The sequence below is a fragment of the Danio rerio genome, chromosome 17 (genome assembly GCF_052040795.2).
Source record: "Danio rerio strain M-AB ecotype USA chromosome 17, GRCz13ab, whole genome shotgun sequence".
In the NCBI taxonomy this organism is placed as follows: Eukaryota; Metazoa; Chordata; class Actinopteri; order Cypriniformes; family Danionidae; genus Danio; species Danio rerio.
The window spans coordinates 38,507,171-38,527,182 of NC_141037.1; the positions used below are offsets into that span (position 1 = coordinate 38,507,171).

Consider the following 20,012-nt stretch of genomic DNA (forward strand, 5'->3'; position numbering starts at 1 on the left):
AATTTTATACAGGATTAAAGACCTAAAATGGTTTTATTATGAGGAATTGTGAAACTGTTTTATTAATTAGAACTATTACTAACTCCTACTAACAAAAACTATTAAAATGAGCTTTTTCCCCTTTAATTTGGGGAATTTGCTGTAAAAATGTCTAACAACTTTTGTGAATTGTAACTCTTTACAATAAAACAATAAATAAATTTTGTTAAATATTTTGTTGGTCACTGGATGGATGTTGGCCCAATTGAGTAGCTTTACTTGGGCAAAAGCAAAATTAAGACCTGTTTAAAAGCATTTAAGACCTACAACACAATTCTTCAGTGAATTTCAGTCTAAGTCTAAAACTTAGTTTTTGAAATGCAATACATTTTAAGAGGGGTGTCATGGTGGCTCAGTGGTTAGCACTCACAGCAAGAAGGTCGCTGGTTTCGTTGGCATTTCTTTGTGGAGTTTGCATGTTCTCCCTGTGTTGGCATGGGTTTCCTCCACATGCTCTGATTTCCCCCACAAGCCAAAAGAGATGCACTATAGGTGAATTGGGTAAGCTAAATTGTTTGTAGTGTATGCGTGTATGTCCTGGTCCTCCAGGTTGGGGGTTGAGCATAATTGTGGGGCTAAAAACCCACCTCGGAAAAATTTGATGTTACAAAACACCAAGATGGTGCGGCTAAATATCAACTTCAGTATAAATGGACCTGGGAGTAAGCAAGACATTAAGACTTTCTAAGACCCAACAGACACCCTGTTTCAACATTTTTCAAAATATCTTTGTTTGTGCTCAACAGAAAAAAAAACTCATACAGTTTGTGATCAGTGAAGTAAATGATGACCATTTACAGTTTTGGTTGGACTAGCTCTTCGAACATTCAAATATTCCAAAAGAACAAGCAAGTTAATTGCTGACATTAACAAAAATCTGCCCCATTAGGAAACACTGGTGAACCAATGGAGTTTCACACTGCACTCACCGTTTGGCTGACCAAGGGGACACCAGAACAAAGGTGTTTGAAGAAACCTGCAGAACTTTTTGCACTTCCTTATGGGAAAAGACATACTGCGCTTTTGAATCTAAATGTCACAAATGTTTAAATGCGTTTTCACCAAAAAAAAATTGAAATAAAAATAAAATAAATAATAAAACTCAGATGTGGTTTCAGCATCTAGTTATTTTAATACATTCTATTTATAGATATTACTTTTATTGCTTTCAACATCAAATCATCCATTTACAAAGCAAAGAACTCATTTTTCTAAATTCATTTTTATATTAATCATTTAAAGCAGCAGGAAAAATCAGCAAGACTTTAAATAATAATAATAAATAATAACTGTATAATACGGAGAGCACAGCTGGGATACCAAGGCAGTCAAAGATGACAGTTCATTTTTGGGTGAATCTCTAATATACTGATTTGGTTCTCCAAGAAACATTTCCTAATTTCATTGTGAGAAACAGTTCTGCTGCTTAAAACATTTCTAGGAGATTATCAATCTTTTACAGTAATTAAAGCCACAGTATGCCTTATTTTGTCCCTCTTAGATGACTTAGACAAGAGCTTCTGCATACTTTCAGATGACAAGGCGGAGAATGACTTGCAGGTAATGCGAGTTAACCTTCTAGCTTTCAAAAATACAGTAAAGAATAACCCTATTTCTGAATTACAGGTGGTAATAATAAGTTGGAGATGAAAAAAGAAAAATCTTATTGTTGTCCGTGTAGTTTGAGAATGAGCTCTTTGATTTGCGACCTCTTCCTTTTTACTGTTCTTTGTGAAAACCAGCCTTTCAAGTCCATGTTGTGATGAAAAGCTTGAGGTGGGTCCTGAAAAAACAAAAACACACAAACACACACAAAAGCGCACACACAAAACCAAAAGCAACAACAACGTTGAAATATGTAACCATTTACAACAAAACAGACAATAATTAGATTCCCCCATTGTAAAATACCTTCAGGAAGCTCTCCACATACTGCAGCAGGTAGATACCGCAGTCTGTATAGTTATCCTGCTTTGGGACGATGGGACTCCATCCATGCATCTTTTCAAAACTCTGTTGAGATCCCATTTTCACCCTCCATTCCTCTTGCAAGTACCTTAGATTTAAAGGAATCAAAAATAAAGTGACTAGAATGACAACATTGCCTTGTGTTGAGTTTCATTTGTGTGCGTGAGAATGCATTGTCAACTTCAGTGTTTTTTTTTAATGCGCTTTATAAATAAATATTGTATTGCATTAACACTTTTAGAGATTAACACTTTTATTGATTCTCAGGCAAATTTCACAATGGAATACAGAATACAACTTTGTAAAGAATCAACATTTTATCCTTTTAATAAACCCAACCCAAACTAAACCCTAACTACGACTTTAAAGTGTTAACAATGCTACAATGCTAACTACTAGGCTACCGTGCCACCCATCTAGGAAAAGGAGGAGTAGAAGTGGAAGGGGGAATTCTTGAAAATGAAGACGGCTGTTATATGGAACTTAGGGTATTTATAGTGGCTTAGGAATCGTCTGATTGGTGAATCATAAATTGAATATTGCAGGACCGGCTGCAAGCAATCATAAGCACATGATCCTCTCGAAATTAGTTTAGAAATAAACTTCACTTAAAATTCCATGCCACTCTTCATCATCAAATGTCAAATTCAAATCTCTCTCCAATATTTTCCAAAGAAGTGAAGTTCCATCACCGAGACTTTAAATCAACCAGGAGTAGTATATGGATGCTCCATGGCCCAATCCATATATTGATAATATCATACAGCGAGCATCTGCTGACACAGGAAGCTATGCAATAAAAGCAAAAGTTATACAAAGTAAAGTTCTTAACTGTAAATATCGGAAAAACTGGGATCTAGGTATATCGCACTGCTGTTGTAAACGTTCAAATGATTTCAAGCAACCATTTTCAAACAGATCTCCTTGTTTTCCAATGCCCTGTGCACATTCTTTCCAAAAAAAAAAAAACTTTATTAATACACAATTTAGGATTAAACTATATGCTTGAGCTATTATTTAAGTAGGGGTCAAAGCTACACAGATGTTAAATCTTTAACCATATCACCTTTAAATGCCAAATAATAGTGATTTTTCACCTTTCCAACCAGTTTAGTGGACAAGCTCTGTAATAGTGAGATTGAAGGCAAGGCAGACTGCCTAATCTTGTACCTAGGGGGAACTCGCTTTGGGAGAAGTCACCAGTGAGCCAGTGTGTTAAACATTATGTATTCTGCCATTTTAAATGCAACACTGGTAATTTAACCAGATTTGTACGTCAACTATGCGTCCTTGGAATTGATGTAAACAAACTATTCCATCAAGCGCACAAACATTACCACTGAGATCTGAACATGGTCCAGTGCCAGACTTGGCTTTCCAACCAACAAAATGTCCCCCTTGAGAAGACATTGGAAACAGGCGCTAATTGGTGACCTCTGCTGCCTAATGCAGCATGCGGGGAGCACAATAGAAAAGACTGCCTGCTATTAGAGTGCAGGTGCAAAAATAAAAGCAAGCACTTGAAACAGAAGAAGATAATTACTGTTGGAGTATCTGCACCTCTGATGATCTTCCACTGGAGGTGAGGGAGTCCATGATGAGGATACATGGCCTACAAACACACAGTTTTAACAATGAGGCATTTCCTCGACCTGTTACTGCCATCTGGTGACGAATAAAGGCACTGGAGGAAGAGGAAAATGTTCTTGACTCACTTTTTAGACACATCACTGCCACGGTTTAGCACCGATCTGTTTGTCACCACCTGTAATTCAGAGAAAAAAAAGGTTGATACTTAGATTTTTTTTTTAAGATCTAGAAAGAGATCAACTCACATTACCTGCAAGTCATCCTCAGCCTCGTCATCTGAAAGTATTTCAAAGCTCTGATCCAAGTCATCTAAGGGGGAGAAAATAGACATAATGAGGCATGCTGTGGCTTAATTACAGAAAGAAAGATTAATCGTCCACTATAAATATATTAAGCAGCACAACTGCTTCTAACAATGAGATTAAGAAATGTTTCTTGGAGAATCAAATCACCATCATAAGAGTATATTAAAAAACGTGCTTTATCTCCTTTAATTCAGAAGTGTTTATGCTAATGAGACTCTTTGAGAGGATAATGCACACCATGCTCAGTTATTACGTCATTGCTTTGTGGAATCTCTTATATAACTGTATGGTTAACAACTTTTAAATATATTTTAGTGTTCATCAGAAGGAGCTAATTACACAGGCTTGGAATAACTTGAGTGAGTAATTTTTCAGGGATCTCTTTAAAATCATCCCTGAAAAATCATGTGACAAAGACTAGGAGTAATGACTGCCGAAAATTCAACTTTTCCCAAATGAAAGTTTAAAATAGTCAAATCATCCCTCACAGCTGGTGGGAAATAATGAATCTCACAGATTTTGTCTTTTATCTACAGTACGCTATCGTGTTGCACTGGCACCGGAGTGGTTTTCTAAATTACCTATGGATTGGCTCCATCTGGAGAGCTGCTTTGAGGATTCAGGAGAGTAAAAGAGGGACATTGGATTGGGTGGAGATGGAGCACAAAGATACTGCCTTGAATGTCTTCGCTCATTGAGGGAAAGATCCAAACCACTGGTCTGTGAAATCTGGCCAGGGAAGCAGATGACAGCAAGGTACCAGTGAGACCTGAGGAGACATTGTACACAAGGGGCTCTCATTAAGCATGCACTTCATTAAACCTAGCCTACACAACTTAGATGTTTGCAAGAACATTAAATAATGAATAAAGACAAATAAATAAGTAGTGTGTGATATATAATTATCTCAATATTGTTTTTTTTTTTTTTTTTTGAAGAATTAGTAGCCCTGTTTAGTTACGGTTTAATTATTTACTCAAACCATTAGAATCAGCAGCGCAATGTCATATTGTAAATGCACTCTGACCTAACGCGGAAGGTCTAGACTGGGAGTGCCCAAACTTTTTCCTATGATGGGCCAAAATCTAAGCTTGATTGAGAAAGTAAATATGGCAAACTGAATAACATTAAAGTTGCCATGGGTAATTTCCCAATTCATTTTATGATACTTCAAAATAAATAGAAACAATTACTTTAACCGTGTTTACTAATGCATCAAAATTAGTTGAAAATGTATATTATTTTAATAAAATTATTACAACAAAACCATTAAAAAAATCAATTTATAAAAGAATGGAGCTCAATGCCGAATACACCAGTCATGCTGAACCTGCCTTTGCCTTGATTAGCACGCTGATGTCTTCTGCCTTCTCCCTTATGTGTTAAGTGACAAAAAATCTGATTCATTTGCAACATTTAATTAGTTTGATTTTTTTTGTAGCTCAACAATAAATCAAAAACAAACAATCAGTTGCATTAAAATAAAAAAGAGAATCTCTATCAAAGGCATGGCAGGCCAAACCAAAGGATACAAGGGGCCAATTTTGGCCCGTGGGACCTAGTTTGGGCATCTCTGGCATAGATGAACAAAGTCATATTTCTGTTTTTTGAGCACATGAGTGTTTTTGGAACTTTGTTTGATTACAGTTTAGCTACGTCCTAAGTTCCTGGGTTTTAATGCCTCTCAACAACTGAAATTTATTTATAAACTATTTTCAATTGGATCACGTGCTTATGATTTTCCATGGCTAGTCTCACATTAGCTAACGCATGATTCACCAATCAGACGATTCCTAACTCACCATAAATAACCAGAGTTTCTTACCCAAGTATATTTGTCTTGAAGAATCTCCCTCCCAACCCTTTTTTTCTAGATTGGGTGACACAGCAGCCCAGTGATTAGCACTGTTGCCTCACAGCAAGAATGTCACAGGTAAAGTCCCAAATGAACCAGTCAACATTTCTGTGCGGAGTTCTCCCTGTGCTCGTGTGGGTTTCCCCCGGGTTCCTCCCACAGTCCAAAAACATGCAATCTAAGAAAATTGAACATTCTTAATTGGCATCATAGTTGAACTCTTAGTAATCCTTGTATCTCTTCCTAGCCATCTTTTTATCCGTCATTAGCCAGAAATAAGCTTTGGGAGTTCATCAAGCTCAAACTCCCCTCTTGCCCTGCGGGAGAGAGCCCATCTAAAATATATTAATTAATTTGTACCCTAAAGATAGACGAAGGTCTCATGGATCACTCAAAACAATTACTTTTGCTACTTCTTGTTTAAATAACCCTTTTTAAATGAGTTGAAGCAATAAAATTAATGGGGGGGGGTCAATCCACTTAAGTTTAATTCACTTAAGTTTGTAAAAACAGTTAAGTTAACTTAATGGACTTGTGTTGGGATAACAAAGAAATTGAGTGTAACCCAGCATTTTTTTAGTGAATTGAAACAGGATGGGAACACAAAAGAAATTACAGAATTATAGACCGCAAATACTGCATACCCCAGCCAGAAATCCAAGATGTGTAGCTTAGTGAAAAGACTCACATTTGATTAATGGGGACAAACACAAAGTCCTTCTCAAAAAGGTTTACATTCCTGGTCCAAGTTTTCACCCTGTCGTGTCGACACTCTTGAGGGCTGCGGAACAGCAATAACATAGTTAATTTAATCATAGTTTAAATACATTTGTTAAAGTCTATATTTTATACATACGATAAACTTGTAGCTCCTGAATGCCTTTTTTGATTTCCCTGAGTGAGGTGCTTGAAGAAGAAAGAGCTGAACACATGGTACTGGGTAGTATCCTTTTTTTCCTGCTGCTTGCAGACCAAATACCTGCTCATTATACAACATGCATGTCATTACAGAAACGACAGACTAAAATATATAGCCACTTCCACAAATCTAACCTTAGATAGAAATCTACTATCACATCGTTTAAAAATTCCCCTTCATCAAGGCAGTAAAAGTCTTCTTCAGTGACAGTTATACCACCCTTAGCTGGAGAAGGGGGATACACGAGCAGTCTGCAAAAACATAGAGAGATGAGGTTTTCTAGATCTAATATCGCAACACCTGATCATTCATTTAGGTCTGTGAACTGACTTTTTGAGATCCTGTACAGGTGATGAATGGACCTCCATCAAATCATTCTCATCACTGTCTGAGATGCTGAGGGTTGCAATTTCATGTCGGGGAGCATCAGGAGAAGGTGGAAATGGCATCAAGGCTTGCTGAACATTGAGAGAAAGAGGAAAACAACTGAAAATGATGCTGGAGGCACTTTTTTTCCTTTTGTTGCACACAGACTCAACTTTCAAAAAGAAAAAAGTACAGTAAAAAGGAAATGAAAATTAGGATAGGAAATGGATAGTAAAGGAGCAAGTACACTCTTTTTTTTAAACAGGAAAGGAAACTCAAATGAAAATGACAGAAGGAAATAAAGACCAAGGAAAATAAGGCAAGTAAAATGGAAGTGAAAGAAAATGGCTAAGTCCGAAATTGCCTATTACGTAGTAGGTACTGCATTTGAATCTAAATGTACTACTCGGTCGTTAGAAAAGTATGCTCTATACAGTATAAATGCCACCCAATTCGCATACTTATGCCCTATTCTATGCTATTTTGTAGTATAGTGTAAGTAGTGCGTTCACACTGAAAACTCTAAAAAGAATAAGCGCACTTTAAATACCCGGATGATGCACTTATTCAACTGGTAAAATGAAGTGTGGAATGATGGACATAGTATTTGGTAGTTTGGTAATTTATTTCACTAATTTGGCAACCGTCAAACGTCATCAAGAAAATGGTTTGAATTTACGCTCAGTAAAAAAAAACGAACAACCTAATAACGTTTATTAATCAGGGGTCGCCACAGCAAAATGAACCACTAACTTATCCAGCACAAGTTTTACGCAGCGCTGCCCGTCACTGGGAAAAGTAATTCATGTAAATGTAAATACAAATAAAGTGGAAAATCAACATAGAAATTTAGAAAAAAAAAGGAAAGAGGAAGGATAAAGTAGTAATGGTTATAGGAAAGTAGAGAATGTTCTTTAAAAAAGGAAGGAAAAGAAAAGGAAGTCAAAAGACGTGCATTTTCAGTTAAATGACACCAAAAAAAAAGGAAAGGGAGGTAAATAAAAAAACTGAATAAATAAAATTGAATTAAAAAAAAAAGACAAGGATGTAAATTGAGGAAATGCAAAAGAAAATGTATATTTTTAAGTTTAATTACAAAACTACAGAAAAAGGAGAAAGTTAAAACGCGAAGAAATGAATAAAGAAAAGATTATTTAAAAAGAAGGGAACAAAAAAATTATGAAAAAAAAACAAAAAAAATTATGAAAAGGTAAAGTGAAGTAGTAAATAAAATGACAGAAGCAGAATCTGATGATCAAATGAAAGTAAAAGTAAATGTCTAGTAAAAAGAAGATAAAATTAGGTGTAAGAACAAACAAGGGGGAAGGCAAAGAAAGGAAATATAAAGTTTAAGAAACCTGACTCGAGGCAGGAAGTTCATCCTCTTCGAGATGAAGCATAGCAATCTAAAGACAATCACAGTCATTTTTAGACCGTATATATAAAAACTGACAGTCATATTAAGAATTAAAAAAAAAAAAAACAATTGTCCCATTACTCACCAATAAATGAACATGTATTTGATCTATGAATGGCTTATACAAGTTCACTTGTAGCCATATGACTTTCTAAAATAAAAAAGGAACTGAACGTCATAATAGTGAGTAAATGATTAACCCACCTGTTTTTGAGCAGAGATCTGCGCCTTCAGTTTGTTATTGGCTTCTTCAAATGGCAACTTAACAAGAAAGCCACTAATATTATGACGCATGCCGATTTCTGTAAATATGTCCTCAAGTATGATTTGCTCTGGGAGCGTGAGCTCATTCTCAAAGATGAGGACGATACAACTCTCCTTTTCATCTGAGGGGACAATAGAAACCATTTTACATAATCCAAATCTCAAATCAAGCAAGAACAAATCTCACCATGAACCATTCCACAATAGCGGCTCACTCTTGTTCTGAAAGTGCTCTGAATCATCTTCAAGCATGTCAAGCTGGACCTGCAGATGAAGACGTGCTTCATACGTGGTCTGCAGAAAAAGGGCCGGGAGCCGTGGCACAGTGCACCACTCACAAGCAACAATATCTGATGCTTCTATTCGTCCTGCTAATGAAAGAAAACAGAAACTGTTATATTAATTACATTGCATATTTAGAATTAGGCTGTACAATATATAGTTATTGTGATAATAGCATATGCAATATTTGTAAAGCACAGAAGTCTAATAAATTACATTTCATTTATAACTCAAGCATTTGTGTTAAATGCATAAGTTGTTTATCCAAATTTGACCAATTAGATGTGGTATTACTATCTTAATTACCACTTCCCCTAAGAGGTGCTGTTCTACTATTGGCTTAAGTGGCCCAAAGGTGGACCTACAGACTTTTTTTTTTGTAGTTTGAAAATAAAAATCAATTACTTTGTCATTTTAGTATGATCATAAAATATTTTTAATTACAGCAAAAAAATAAAAATAAAAATACAAGTTCTCTAGGTAAATGTTACATCAAGAGATATATAGTTATCGAAATACTCAACAACATTGCATATTTTCTCAATATTGTGCAATCCTATTTATGATTCAGCTTTGGTTTTCATGACTTTCAGCATATTTAAATATGCATTCGAAGGAGTTAGTTGAATCTGAAAGTTTAAGGTATTATGAAATGCTTACATCGCAATGTACTCAAAACAAATTTTTGCATATATTTATCGTATAAATACACAATCCTCCAATGAATGCATAAAAAGCATGAACATTTTCTTTTTTGTAGAAAACATGTAGTGTCATTAGCTGTTTAAAAACGGAAAGATTTCTTTTCGTTCATGTGAGGAAAAAACTGTGTTTTTAAAATAATAAACAATAATAATAATAACAACAACAATAATAGTAATAAACAAACAACAACAAATATTATAATAGACAACACGGTGGCGCAGTGGGTAGCACGATCACAGCAAAAAAGTCGCTGGTTCAAGCCTCGGCAGGGTCAGTTGGCATTTCTGTGTGGAGTTTGCATGTTCTCCTTGTGTTTACGTGGGTTTCCTCCGGGTGCTCCAGTTTCCCCCACAAGTAAAAAACATGTGGTATAGGTGAATTGTGTGTGTGTGTGTGTGTGTGTGTGTGTGTGTGTGTGTGTGTGTGTGTGTGTGTGTGTGTGTGTGTGTGTGTGTATATATATATATATATAAATATATATATATATAAATATATATATATAAATAAATATATATATATATATATAAATATATATATATAAATAAATAAATAAATATATATATATATATATATATAAATAAATAAATAAATATATATATATATATATATATATAAATAAATAAATATATATATATATATATATATATATATAAATATTTAATAAAATCTGCATTACTTTTTGAGATGCACAAGTGATTATTTCCAGGACATAAGATCATAAAAATAAGGACTTTTTTTGTGGCAACGATTAAGCATTTGCAATGCTTCCTGAACTTGGAATTAAACAACTGGAGTCACATAGATTGTTTTTCCCTGAACATTTGCAATCTTGAAACCTTTGAGTAAACACATCAGAAGATCAAAAAAGACATATTGGTAGTAAATGATGACAACATTTTAATATTAATCAATAAAACATCAGAATTATTAAAAACCTTAATGTCTGGCTTACCTTCAGAACTGATCTCAATGCAATCCACTGTAAACTGTAAATAAAACAAAGCATTTGAAACGTTCAAGATGCAAATATCCATATCAGTGCATTATGAATTCAGTAAACCTCTAATCAATATTACAGTGCACTGGGTGCTCAGAGAGCCAGATCTTGCGAATGTCTTGGTCAAGGTTCCAACTTTGAGACATCTGATGTTGAGCATTAGACTGTTCAGCCTCTGTGCGATTTGACTGTTTGGCTCTTTCTTTTTTGCAGCTGGGGTTTTTCTTTTAACACGAGGATTGAGGTTTCCAAACTGGGTTAAAAAAAAGAAAATCACATAAGCTTAAACGAACAGTGACATTAAGAGATTGTGTTTTACTGCATTCTATCTTTGTATACCTCATCTCTCATTCTATATTTTCGTAGAATTTTCTGAGATGTGTTGTCATTATCTTTAAAAGTGCTTTTCTTGTGATCCAAGATATCTGTTATGCGAAAAAAAAAGTTTGTAACCTTTAATACATGAAATTACAAAACGAAAAAGCAAACCTTGCATACATGTTTTGCTTTTGTTACATTTTTACATATACGCATTTATTTATTTTGTCTACTTCATAAAAGGCAAAACATACATAAAAAAATAAATCAGTTAAAAAAAACATGTACGTTACCTGAATAAAAATCTTCCAACTGAGTGTCCTTCACGCTGTGTTTTAGGACATTTGTGGTCTCATTGTCTTCAATAACACACATCTCAGTTATGATACAGTTTAAATTAATTAAAATATTTGTGAAAGAAAGAAAGAAAGAAAGAAAGAAAGAAAGAAAGAAAGAAAGAAAGAAAGAAAGAACTTACCAATAGACTGACTGTTAGAAAGGTCTGTCCTATTTAAAGAAAAAAATAGTCACCAATCTCTTTTTCCATTGGATAAGGCCAACATTTATTCCTTTAAACATGTTGTTTTACTGATAACAAAAAACCTTGATTCCCTCATCCAACTGGACTGCAGTGCGTAGATGAAGCGTTTGCCCTTCGTTTTGACCAGTGACGGAGTCTGGTTACTACAATACACAAGTAAATACGTTCATTATTAAAGTGTTACAATAAACCAGTAATTATTGCCGTTTTAACTCGTAAAACACTCACGCTAATATTGTTCTCATCCCGAGCAGGTTGAGTCCGGTGGCGTTTCCCTTCAGAGGTTTGACTTTCAAACTGTTTTTACGATTTTGCCCAAGTGGACGAACCTCATCGAAAAGAAACACAAAAATAAAACCGATTTTAATGAGATAAATCAAATTAAATTAAATAGAAAAGGTCCTGTTAAACAATTCGCAGGTGACTTTAATATTTATTGATTTACCAGGGAACTTTGCTAACGTTACACTTTTATTAGTGTTCTGCTACTCACCATTTTAGAGTTTTTAGCTCTCCTGCTAACAGCTTACAAAACATAACTTTGGCGTAGCGTGACATGACGTAACGTAAATGCAGCCATCAAGCGTTCTGATGATTGACAGGTGTTACCTGCAGCTTTGGAGAATTAGATTCGACCCAATGAATCGAAGCTTTTGAATCTGTTCATTAAAAAGATTCAGATTCAGTGGCACTTTTGAGGTTACAGCCGTTAGGTGGCGGCAAAGTGTTAAAGGGATAGTTCACCCAAAAGGTCCAGAATTTGTACTTTTAACTATTTTATGTGCTTTAATATTATAAAATACATTTATTATATAATTAATATAATAACATTGATATTTAATGTATATTTATATATATTTATATTTAAATAACTATGGCCCATGGAGCCTCAAAGCCGCGAGTCACGTGACATGACCCACTGAATGGTCATATTTGAATCTTTGATGCGACATCCATACCAAAGAGCTTAGAACTATGCTTTTTGTCTATAGAGTAACGATATGGGTTGAAAAGAGCAAGAGAGACAGATAAGGCAGGCAGCGGCATTATTATCGCAAAATATTGAGCATATGTTCAAAAAAAGACTGCCAAACAGGGTAATGCTAAAGTTACGTACTTCCTAACAGATAACTAACTGGCCGAATTAGCCGGGACGTCCTGTATATTAATTGACTTCTCCATGACCTCTCTTTGTCTATTTTTGACATTATTTTTTTTTTAAATAACTGTCCGACGAAGGCTTTAATGGCAAGCGGAGTCCTCAGCCGTCAGAAAGGCGCTAATCCCAGCAAAAGGCGCTAATCCCGTCACGTCTGTGTTACTGAGGCTGTTTGCTCACTTCATTCGTTTTATTCTGATCAGATATCCGATCGCTCAAACCACTTCAGAAGGTGATCTGGGATCCATTCCAGATGAAACCTGAAAGTTGTGATAATTTTTTAGACAAAATTCATATAAATGAATTAAATTATGACCTGGATAAACCTGAGCTGCTCCTGAAACACCTGTAGGTGCACGTTTACAGCCACAATTCTATTAAAACATATTTACTATAGGCAAAAAAAAAATGTCCTAACTCTTCAGGCCTTTAGCCAGGGGGGTTCGAAAGACCTGGCACCCTCACTGACAAAGGTCCAGAATTTGTCCCATACATGAGCTCATTTATCCTATTTTGACTGCTATGCCATCATAAGTAATGAAAATAATCCATCGAAAACGGCTTTAAGACCAAACGGAATCCTCTGTCGGCTGTTGCTTCGGTGGGAATATAATCTGATGTAAGAGAAGTCTTCTTTCACTACTGTATTGCTTTTAAGTAGAGAAAACATTTTACAGGTAACTTTATTCTAAATCTTGGACCTTAATTCTGCAATAAAAATGAGCAATAAAAAGGTGCGAAGCACCAGAAGCAAACCATATTAAATTAATTTAAATATATTTTGGCTGTTGTTGATATCCAGGATTTTTCAAATGTTCTTTTTTTACCAAAGAGACTAGAAAAATTCAGAAGAATTCGTTACAATTGGTTTATTATTTTTATGATTATTATTATGTTTTCAATTATTAGTTTTTTTTTTATTAAAATGGCCAAATTGTGACTGAGGACAGTTGTGCTGGCCAGTCTGTTTTTGTCTTATAAATGACAGTGGGCTGCATTTTTATTATTTTTTATTTTTTTACTTTAAAACTTTAACAGATTGCTATTTTTTCCTAATGATATTTGATTGAATAAGTTTGTGTTTTAAAAATTAGTCTTGTTTAATTTTTTTTTTGCCAATTTTTTTTATATCATTAAAGTGTAGTTATGATGACATCTGACTAGTTTATCCAGCAAAAAAAATCACTAAAATGCAGTATTTACAAAATCTTACAGTATTAATTAATTAATATTTTATCCATAACCCAGTAAATAAAAAAAGTAGTTGATCGTTACATAAAAAGCAACATGCAAATAAAAAGACAGCGGCCTTTAATTATTTTTTCATAGGATCGCGTATTAGATTAGTACGGTAGATTAACACAGACTGATTTTATAGCACCAGGTAAAACATTCTGACTCCTTTATGATAATTAAAGACATTGAAAATAAATACAGGCCAAAACTGAACATGGAGGAGTCTTGTGCTGAAAACATGGTGTCCACCAGGCTCATTGAGGTGAGGTTAATATTAAATTGTATGTTATTAAAAAAATTTCCCAGAGATGGGTTGCGGCTGGAAGGGCATCCGCTGCGTAAAAATTTGATGGATAAGTTGGCGGTTCATTCCGCTGTGGCGACCGCAGATTAATAAAGGGACTAAGCCGACAAGAAAATGAATAAATGAATGTTATTAAAATTAAATTAAATAAATACAATTAAAACATTCTTAGCATGTAGTCCTGTATAAGACTGAAATTTGATTCACAATGGTTTAAAAAAAAGACTTAAAAAGTCATATATTTGAAATAGTGACTGACGCCTGCAACCATGGTTGTGATGTTCAATTCCACTGTGGATTTTTTTTAAATATTTGTTTTACAATACATGACTCTCTTCTTTTTTTGTACTAACATGGTTACATAAAATGAGTAGACTATAAAGTATTAATTATCAAGCCAAAAAATGTAAAACCCAATTATGTGTACACTATTTTTTTTATAAAAGAATATGTGCAAATAAAAATACACACTATTGTTTTTGCAGACTTTTCGTCTTTGCATTAACTTGTGTTGTATTCCAGTTTTTCCTTAGTTGCTTTGGTACATTTCTCAGATTTGAAATTTACAAAACAATAAGTGCATTTCTCAAAACAGCACATACAAATAGCAAAACAGCATGGATTACCTGCAAAAGCCAGTCTCTTGCTTCAAATCCTTAGTTCATCTCTCAATGAACATGTCAGTGCCGTGACGTCAGAATGACCAACGCCGAGGATTCCTGACCAAGCGTCAGAATGACGAGTTGGGAGTGAGAACGTGTTGCCCTTTCATATTAACTCTTTAATATGTCTTGTTGTACTTGTTGTTTTTCAGATGTTCCTGCATACTTAGTTCACTAAATAAAGCCTTTGTCCACCCATGCCATCTTGTTTTCCACCGTCATGTTCAACTTTTATGAAAATAAACAAATTATTTAGAACCTCAGCAAAACATCTTGTGTGATTTCTTAATTAGCCGATGCGGGCCAGTTAACATTGTTCGAAAGTTTGACAAGGTTTTTAGATCTTGGGTTTTATTTGGAAAAGAGCGTGCAACGATTGTATATTTTATAGGGAAATAAATGTTTCGTCCATTATTTCATTATTATAAATAGACCTTTTCCATAACCTGTAAAGTTGGGCTGGTAAAGGGACACATTACCTTTCTGAAAAGATGCATTTTACAATCACACTGCAATGAAAACATACTTATACTACTTTGTTTTTGTCCATGGTTGACACAATTTGAGGTTTGTTTACTCTTTGTGTGCTTGCAGTTTATTTATAAAAAGGGCCGGAGCTCGACCAACATTCATTTCTTACAGCCCAAAGTCTAATTATTACAACAGCTGTGTGTTTAATTAAAAATGTCTTTTATTTCTTTTTTTTATTCTGACGTTTCAAAGGAACTTTTTAGTGATAATGACCCATATATACACATATCTGTTATTTACACACACCTAAAGAGTGAAGGGACCAAAATCTCAATATTATTATCAGTGTGCTGTTCATTTTAATATTCGAGTCAAAGCAAAGAAATGATCACTACATTATTTGGTGCTCTACGAGAGGCTGAAATATCAATATTAATATCAATACCAAAATCTTGATGTTAATACTTGTGATAAATTTAATTATGTGATTTTTTAATAAGACACAGAAGCTTTTAATTTTATTCGAAACCTGATAAAATAAATACTGTACTGTCACCTAGTGGAATAAAACAACACCTTCAGAAAGAGCATGGACCAAACAGATCATAGATCACACAAAGGAAACCTTAAAATGCAATGAAAGGAAATGTGCAATATTCGACATATGCATCTTAAAATTGGGAGGTTTTCTGTAAAAGAAGACTATATTCATCAATCCACTCCGATATATGTGACCAGGGCACTCATTAGTTAACACATTTCAACATCATTTCAACCTCTATGTCCTGGCGAGTGACGCCAGGGGGCGATTAGTGAGTAATACGTGAGCCGCAGGTTTCACATTCATGAAGAAGTCACACTGCCAACACTGAGGCTGCGTCCAAAACCGCATACTTCCATACTATATAGTACGCTAAAATCAGTATGCGAGCTGAGTAGTATGTCCGCATTCATAGAATTCGAAAATCAGTAAGCGAGAAGTACCTGGATGACTTACTACTTCCGGCGAGATTCTAAAGTGCGCATCCCATGCATGCTGCGCTATCCCATAATGCCCCGTGAGAGAATTCATGAATGGAAGTGAGGCAACGCAACTGACGCAGGTTGGTCACGTGACCATGACAAAACGGCGGATGTAGTACGTCCGAATTCCATTCATAAGCTGCGTCCCAAATGGCACACTATACACTATGACCTCATGCACTATGTACTTATGCACTTACACACTCAACAGGATAGTATATGTATGTAGTGTTGTCCCAAATGGCACACTAATGTTTTTTTACTAAGCGGAAATTCAAGCCGTTTCCCTGATGACGTTTGACGGTTGCCAAATCAGTGAAATAAACGATCGAATTATCAAATAATACCTATCGTGAGTATTGCCGCAGTTCACCATCAGGAGGCGCTATAATCACTCTTGTAGGAGAATTTTGTTTTCTCCATCCAAAATAAATAAAGTTATTCAACATGTGCGTCCAATAGCTCCGCCCCTTCCGCTACGTAAACAAACCTGTGGTCGTTGAGTGCGTGAAGTGTCCATCATTCCACACTTCATTTTAGCGGCTGAATGAGTGCATCATCCGGGTAATTAAAGTGCACTTATTATTTTAAGAGTTTTCAGTGTGAACACACTACTTACACTATTTATACTGCAAAATGGCGTAGAATAGTGCATAAGTATGCAATTTGGGATGCAGCTATACTTTTCACATTCATACTGTAAAGCAGTGGTTCCCAACCTGGGGTCCGCGCCCCCCTAAGGGGGGCGCCAGAGTTCACAGGGGGGGCGCGGGAGAGGATAAGTATTGAGGTAGAAAAAGGCATAAAAATGCTCCACTATTATATAGGGCTTTGCAATTAATCGAAAATCCGATTTAGATTTCGGTTTCAAACGATTATAAAAAGCATTAATCGAGATAAATGATTATTGCATCATATTTCGCCACAGTTGTACACGTGTTGCTCTTAAAAGCGCGAAAGAGCTTATGTGTGTGTGCAGCACGATCACGCAGTCAGAAGCATGCGGCCGGTCAGCATTCACTCTCATTCACACACTGAGACGAGCAGAGGAGCGCAGACATCTAAAGTCATCTTAACGTGAGCGCTTTAATGGTAAAATAGGTGTCAAAACGCGGTGTTTAGTGATTATTAACATTAACCCTCATTTGTGTAATAAACAAACGAGTTGAGGATCAAAAGACGTGAAAGAGAAACCATTAAAGATACAGCGCGCTATAATCCTTCTGCCGCCTGTTTTTATTATTAAACAAACATAACGAGAAAACCCTCGCTGCTCTTGACTGAAGGACTGCTGTAGCTAAAGTGTTTTTCTTACAGTGAAGATGCTTAAAGCACAGTTTGTTTCATATTTTTATTCTATTGTATATCTTTCCTTTGCAGGGTGGAAAATAACTGTATGTATACAGTTAAAGTCAGAATTATTAGCCCTCTTGAATATTAGCAAACCTTTTCCTGCCCAATTTCTGTTTCATGGAAAGAATATTTTATTAACTTATTTCTGAACATAATAGTTTTGATATCTCATTTCTAATTACTGATTTCTTTTTGTCTTTGCTATAATGACAGCACATAATATTTTACTAGATATTTTTCAAAATACAAGCATTCAGATTAAAGTGCAGTTCAAAGGCTTAATTAGAGTAATAAGGCAAGTCATTATAACGGTAGTTTATTCTGCAGACAATCAAAATTATATATTGCTTAAGGGGGCTAATAATATTGACCTTAAATTGATTTCAAAATATTTAAACCTGTCTTTATTCTAGCTAAAATACAACAAATAGAAGAAAAAATATTATAGGAAATACTGTTAAAATTCCTTGCTCTGTTAAACATAATTTGGGAAATATTTATTAAAAAAAAATCTCAGGAGCGCTAATAATTTTGACTTTAACTGGCAATGGTTTTGAATAATCGTGATTACAATTATGACCAAAATAATCGTGATTATGATTTTTCCCAAAATCGAGCAGCCCAAAAAATAAAAAATAATCTAAACACATGCTTAAAATTCCAACATAATAGTGAAAATAATTAAAATAAATAACTTTAAATAATTATTTAAATTTTGCTCACTCGGGCAATCTTCTTGTCAACGTGTCATAAAGGCAAAATCAAAACAAAAATGGCAGACAAATGTAAATGCAGTGATTCTTCAGAGGCGAAGATTAGACAGTATGACAAAGCCTACCTAAATTTTTGTTTTATTGAAGGCCAAGACAAGTTAAAACTGATTAATTAATATTTTCTATACATATTACTATATATTAATATTACACACACACACACACACACACACACACACACACACATATATATATATATATATATATATATATATATATATATATATATATATATATAGACACAGTACATGTGTGTGTGCGTGCGTGCGTGTGTATTTATATGGTGGGGGGGCTCCAATGTTTGTATATGTTTATGGGGGGGGCCCCAAAGAAAAAGGTTGGGAACCACTGCTGTAAAGAACGTACTTTTCTAACGGCCGAGTAGTACGTTTAAAATCAAATGCAGTACCTACTGAGTAGTAGGCGGTTTCGGAACATTTGCCGCCCATGAAGCCCTAATCTGGGCCCCACATGTCATTGCTGGCTGGGAATTAATCCAATGCAAGTTAATCCACAGACAAAAAAGGTTTGTTTTGGTAATCTTCAATATAAATCTGACCGTTTCTTTTGCGTTTGGAGTGTAGCACTTTTCTATTGACGTCAGTTTGACGATTTCAGCCACATTATTTTTAACCACATCAATTGTATCTGTTATTTAGCTATGAGGGAATAAAGCACAAAAAGACAGCCCCTTACCCTAAATTCCATTTCTGTTGGAAGTAGATCAGCCTACATTTATTTATTTGTTTTTATTATGAAATGTAGCCAGGGGTACACAAATCCAAATGTAAAAAAAAATAAACAGAAAAACACGAAGAGATAGTATTACACAATATAGTATAGATTACAGAGAAGTTGTGGTTTATTTCTCCTTCGCTCTATATATTCAACCAATTACCACAGGCAAAATTGCATTAAATTACCAAGAATTTTACCAAGAGCTCACTTTTTTTTTGTTTACTGAATAAGCAAATAGTCATGACAAGCTAGTTAGTTTCTCTAACAAAGTATCATGCTATGGTATGGCATAGTAAGCTGGTCTGCAAGAGCAGTCCAGGTTTGCTTTTTTTGTTTCCATCAGACAGGTGTCAAGCATCTGCTATGCAGGACCAGAGCGAACGTTCATCACCTGTCAGGTCAGTGACCTCTGAAGCTTACAGCATTCACAACAGCACAGCCATTATGTGCGTGTCCTCCCGCTTGCTGATCTCTGCTTTTAGGTCGGTCTCTGTAGAGCAGAGGGCTGCAGGTGCTCAGTGAAGCTCTTTAAAGAGTAATGTTGTGCTGTTGCTTTGAACTCATTGCAGTTATCCAGTCATTTCCTCCCACAGATGGACTAATGGTAAATCTGCTGAGGCATTTTGGAGGAGTATCAATGAGAGGTTACATTTTAAATCTTAAGCATAAAGAATAATAAAAATGCATTTTGTCATGATGGTTTGTTTTATGGAATGCGTGGACAATG

The 20,012-nt window shown here is 35.0% G+C and overlaps 1 protein-coding gene across 13 annotated transcripts; it reads right to left on the reverse strand.

Moving 5' to 3' along the window:
* Nucleotides 1–1,148: 1,148 nt before the first annotated feature.
* On the reverse strand, nt 1,149–12,109 carry senp6b (SUMO specific peptidase 6b). Of its 13 annotated transcripts, none has more exons than XR_015513633.1 (21): nt 12,060–12,109; nt 11,795–11,895; nt 11,629–11,709; nt 11,504–11,532; nt 11,319–11,384; nt 11,047–11,132; nt 10,787–10,960; nt 10,663–10,696; nt 8,939–9,091; nt 8,664–8,845; nt 8,401–8,448; nt 7,007–7,134; nt 6,811–6,927; nt 6,614–6,736; nt 6,446–6,538; nt 4,484–4,671; nt 3,848–3,906; nt 3,723–3,772; nt 3,568–3,619; nt 1,951–2,095; nt 1,149–1,822 (listed from the first exon to the last, which is right to left on the reverse strand). XR_015513633.1 is itself a non-coding variant. In XM_087290819.1 (21 exons), the coding sequence occupies exons 1-21, from the start codon at nt 12,060–12,062 to the stop codon at nt 1,703–1,705; spliced, it is 2,049 nt and encodes a 682-aa protein (XP_087146945.1). In that variant the 5' UTR covers nt 12,063–12,109; the 3' UTR covers nt 1,149–1,702. The 13 variants fall into 13 exon arrangements, 7 of the variants coding, with proteins under 7 accessions (XP_087146945.1, XP_087146944.1, XP_087146947.1 ...); XR_015513632.1 differs by having other exon boundaries at nt 8,939–9,094; XM_087290819.1 differs by having other exon boundaries at nt 3,551–3,619.
* Between the last annotated feature and the right edge of the window lie 7,903 nt (nt 12,110–20,012).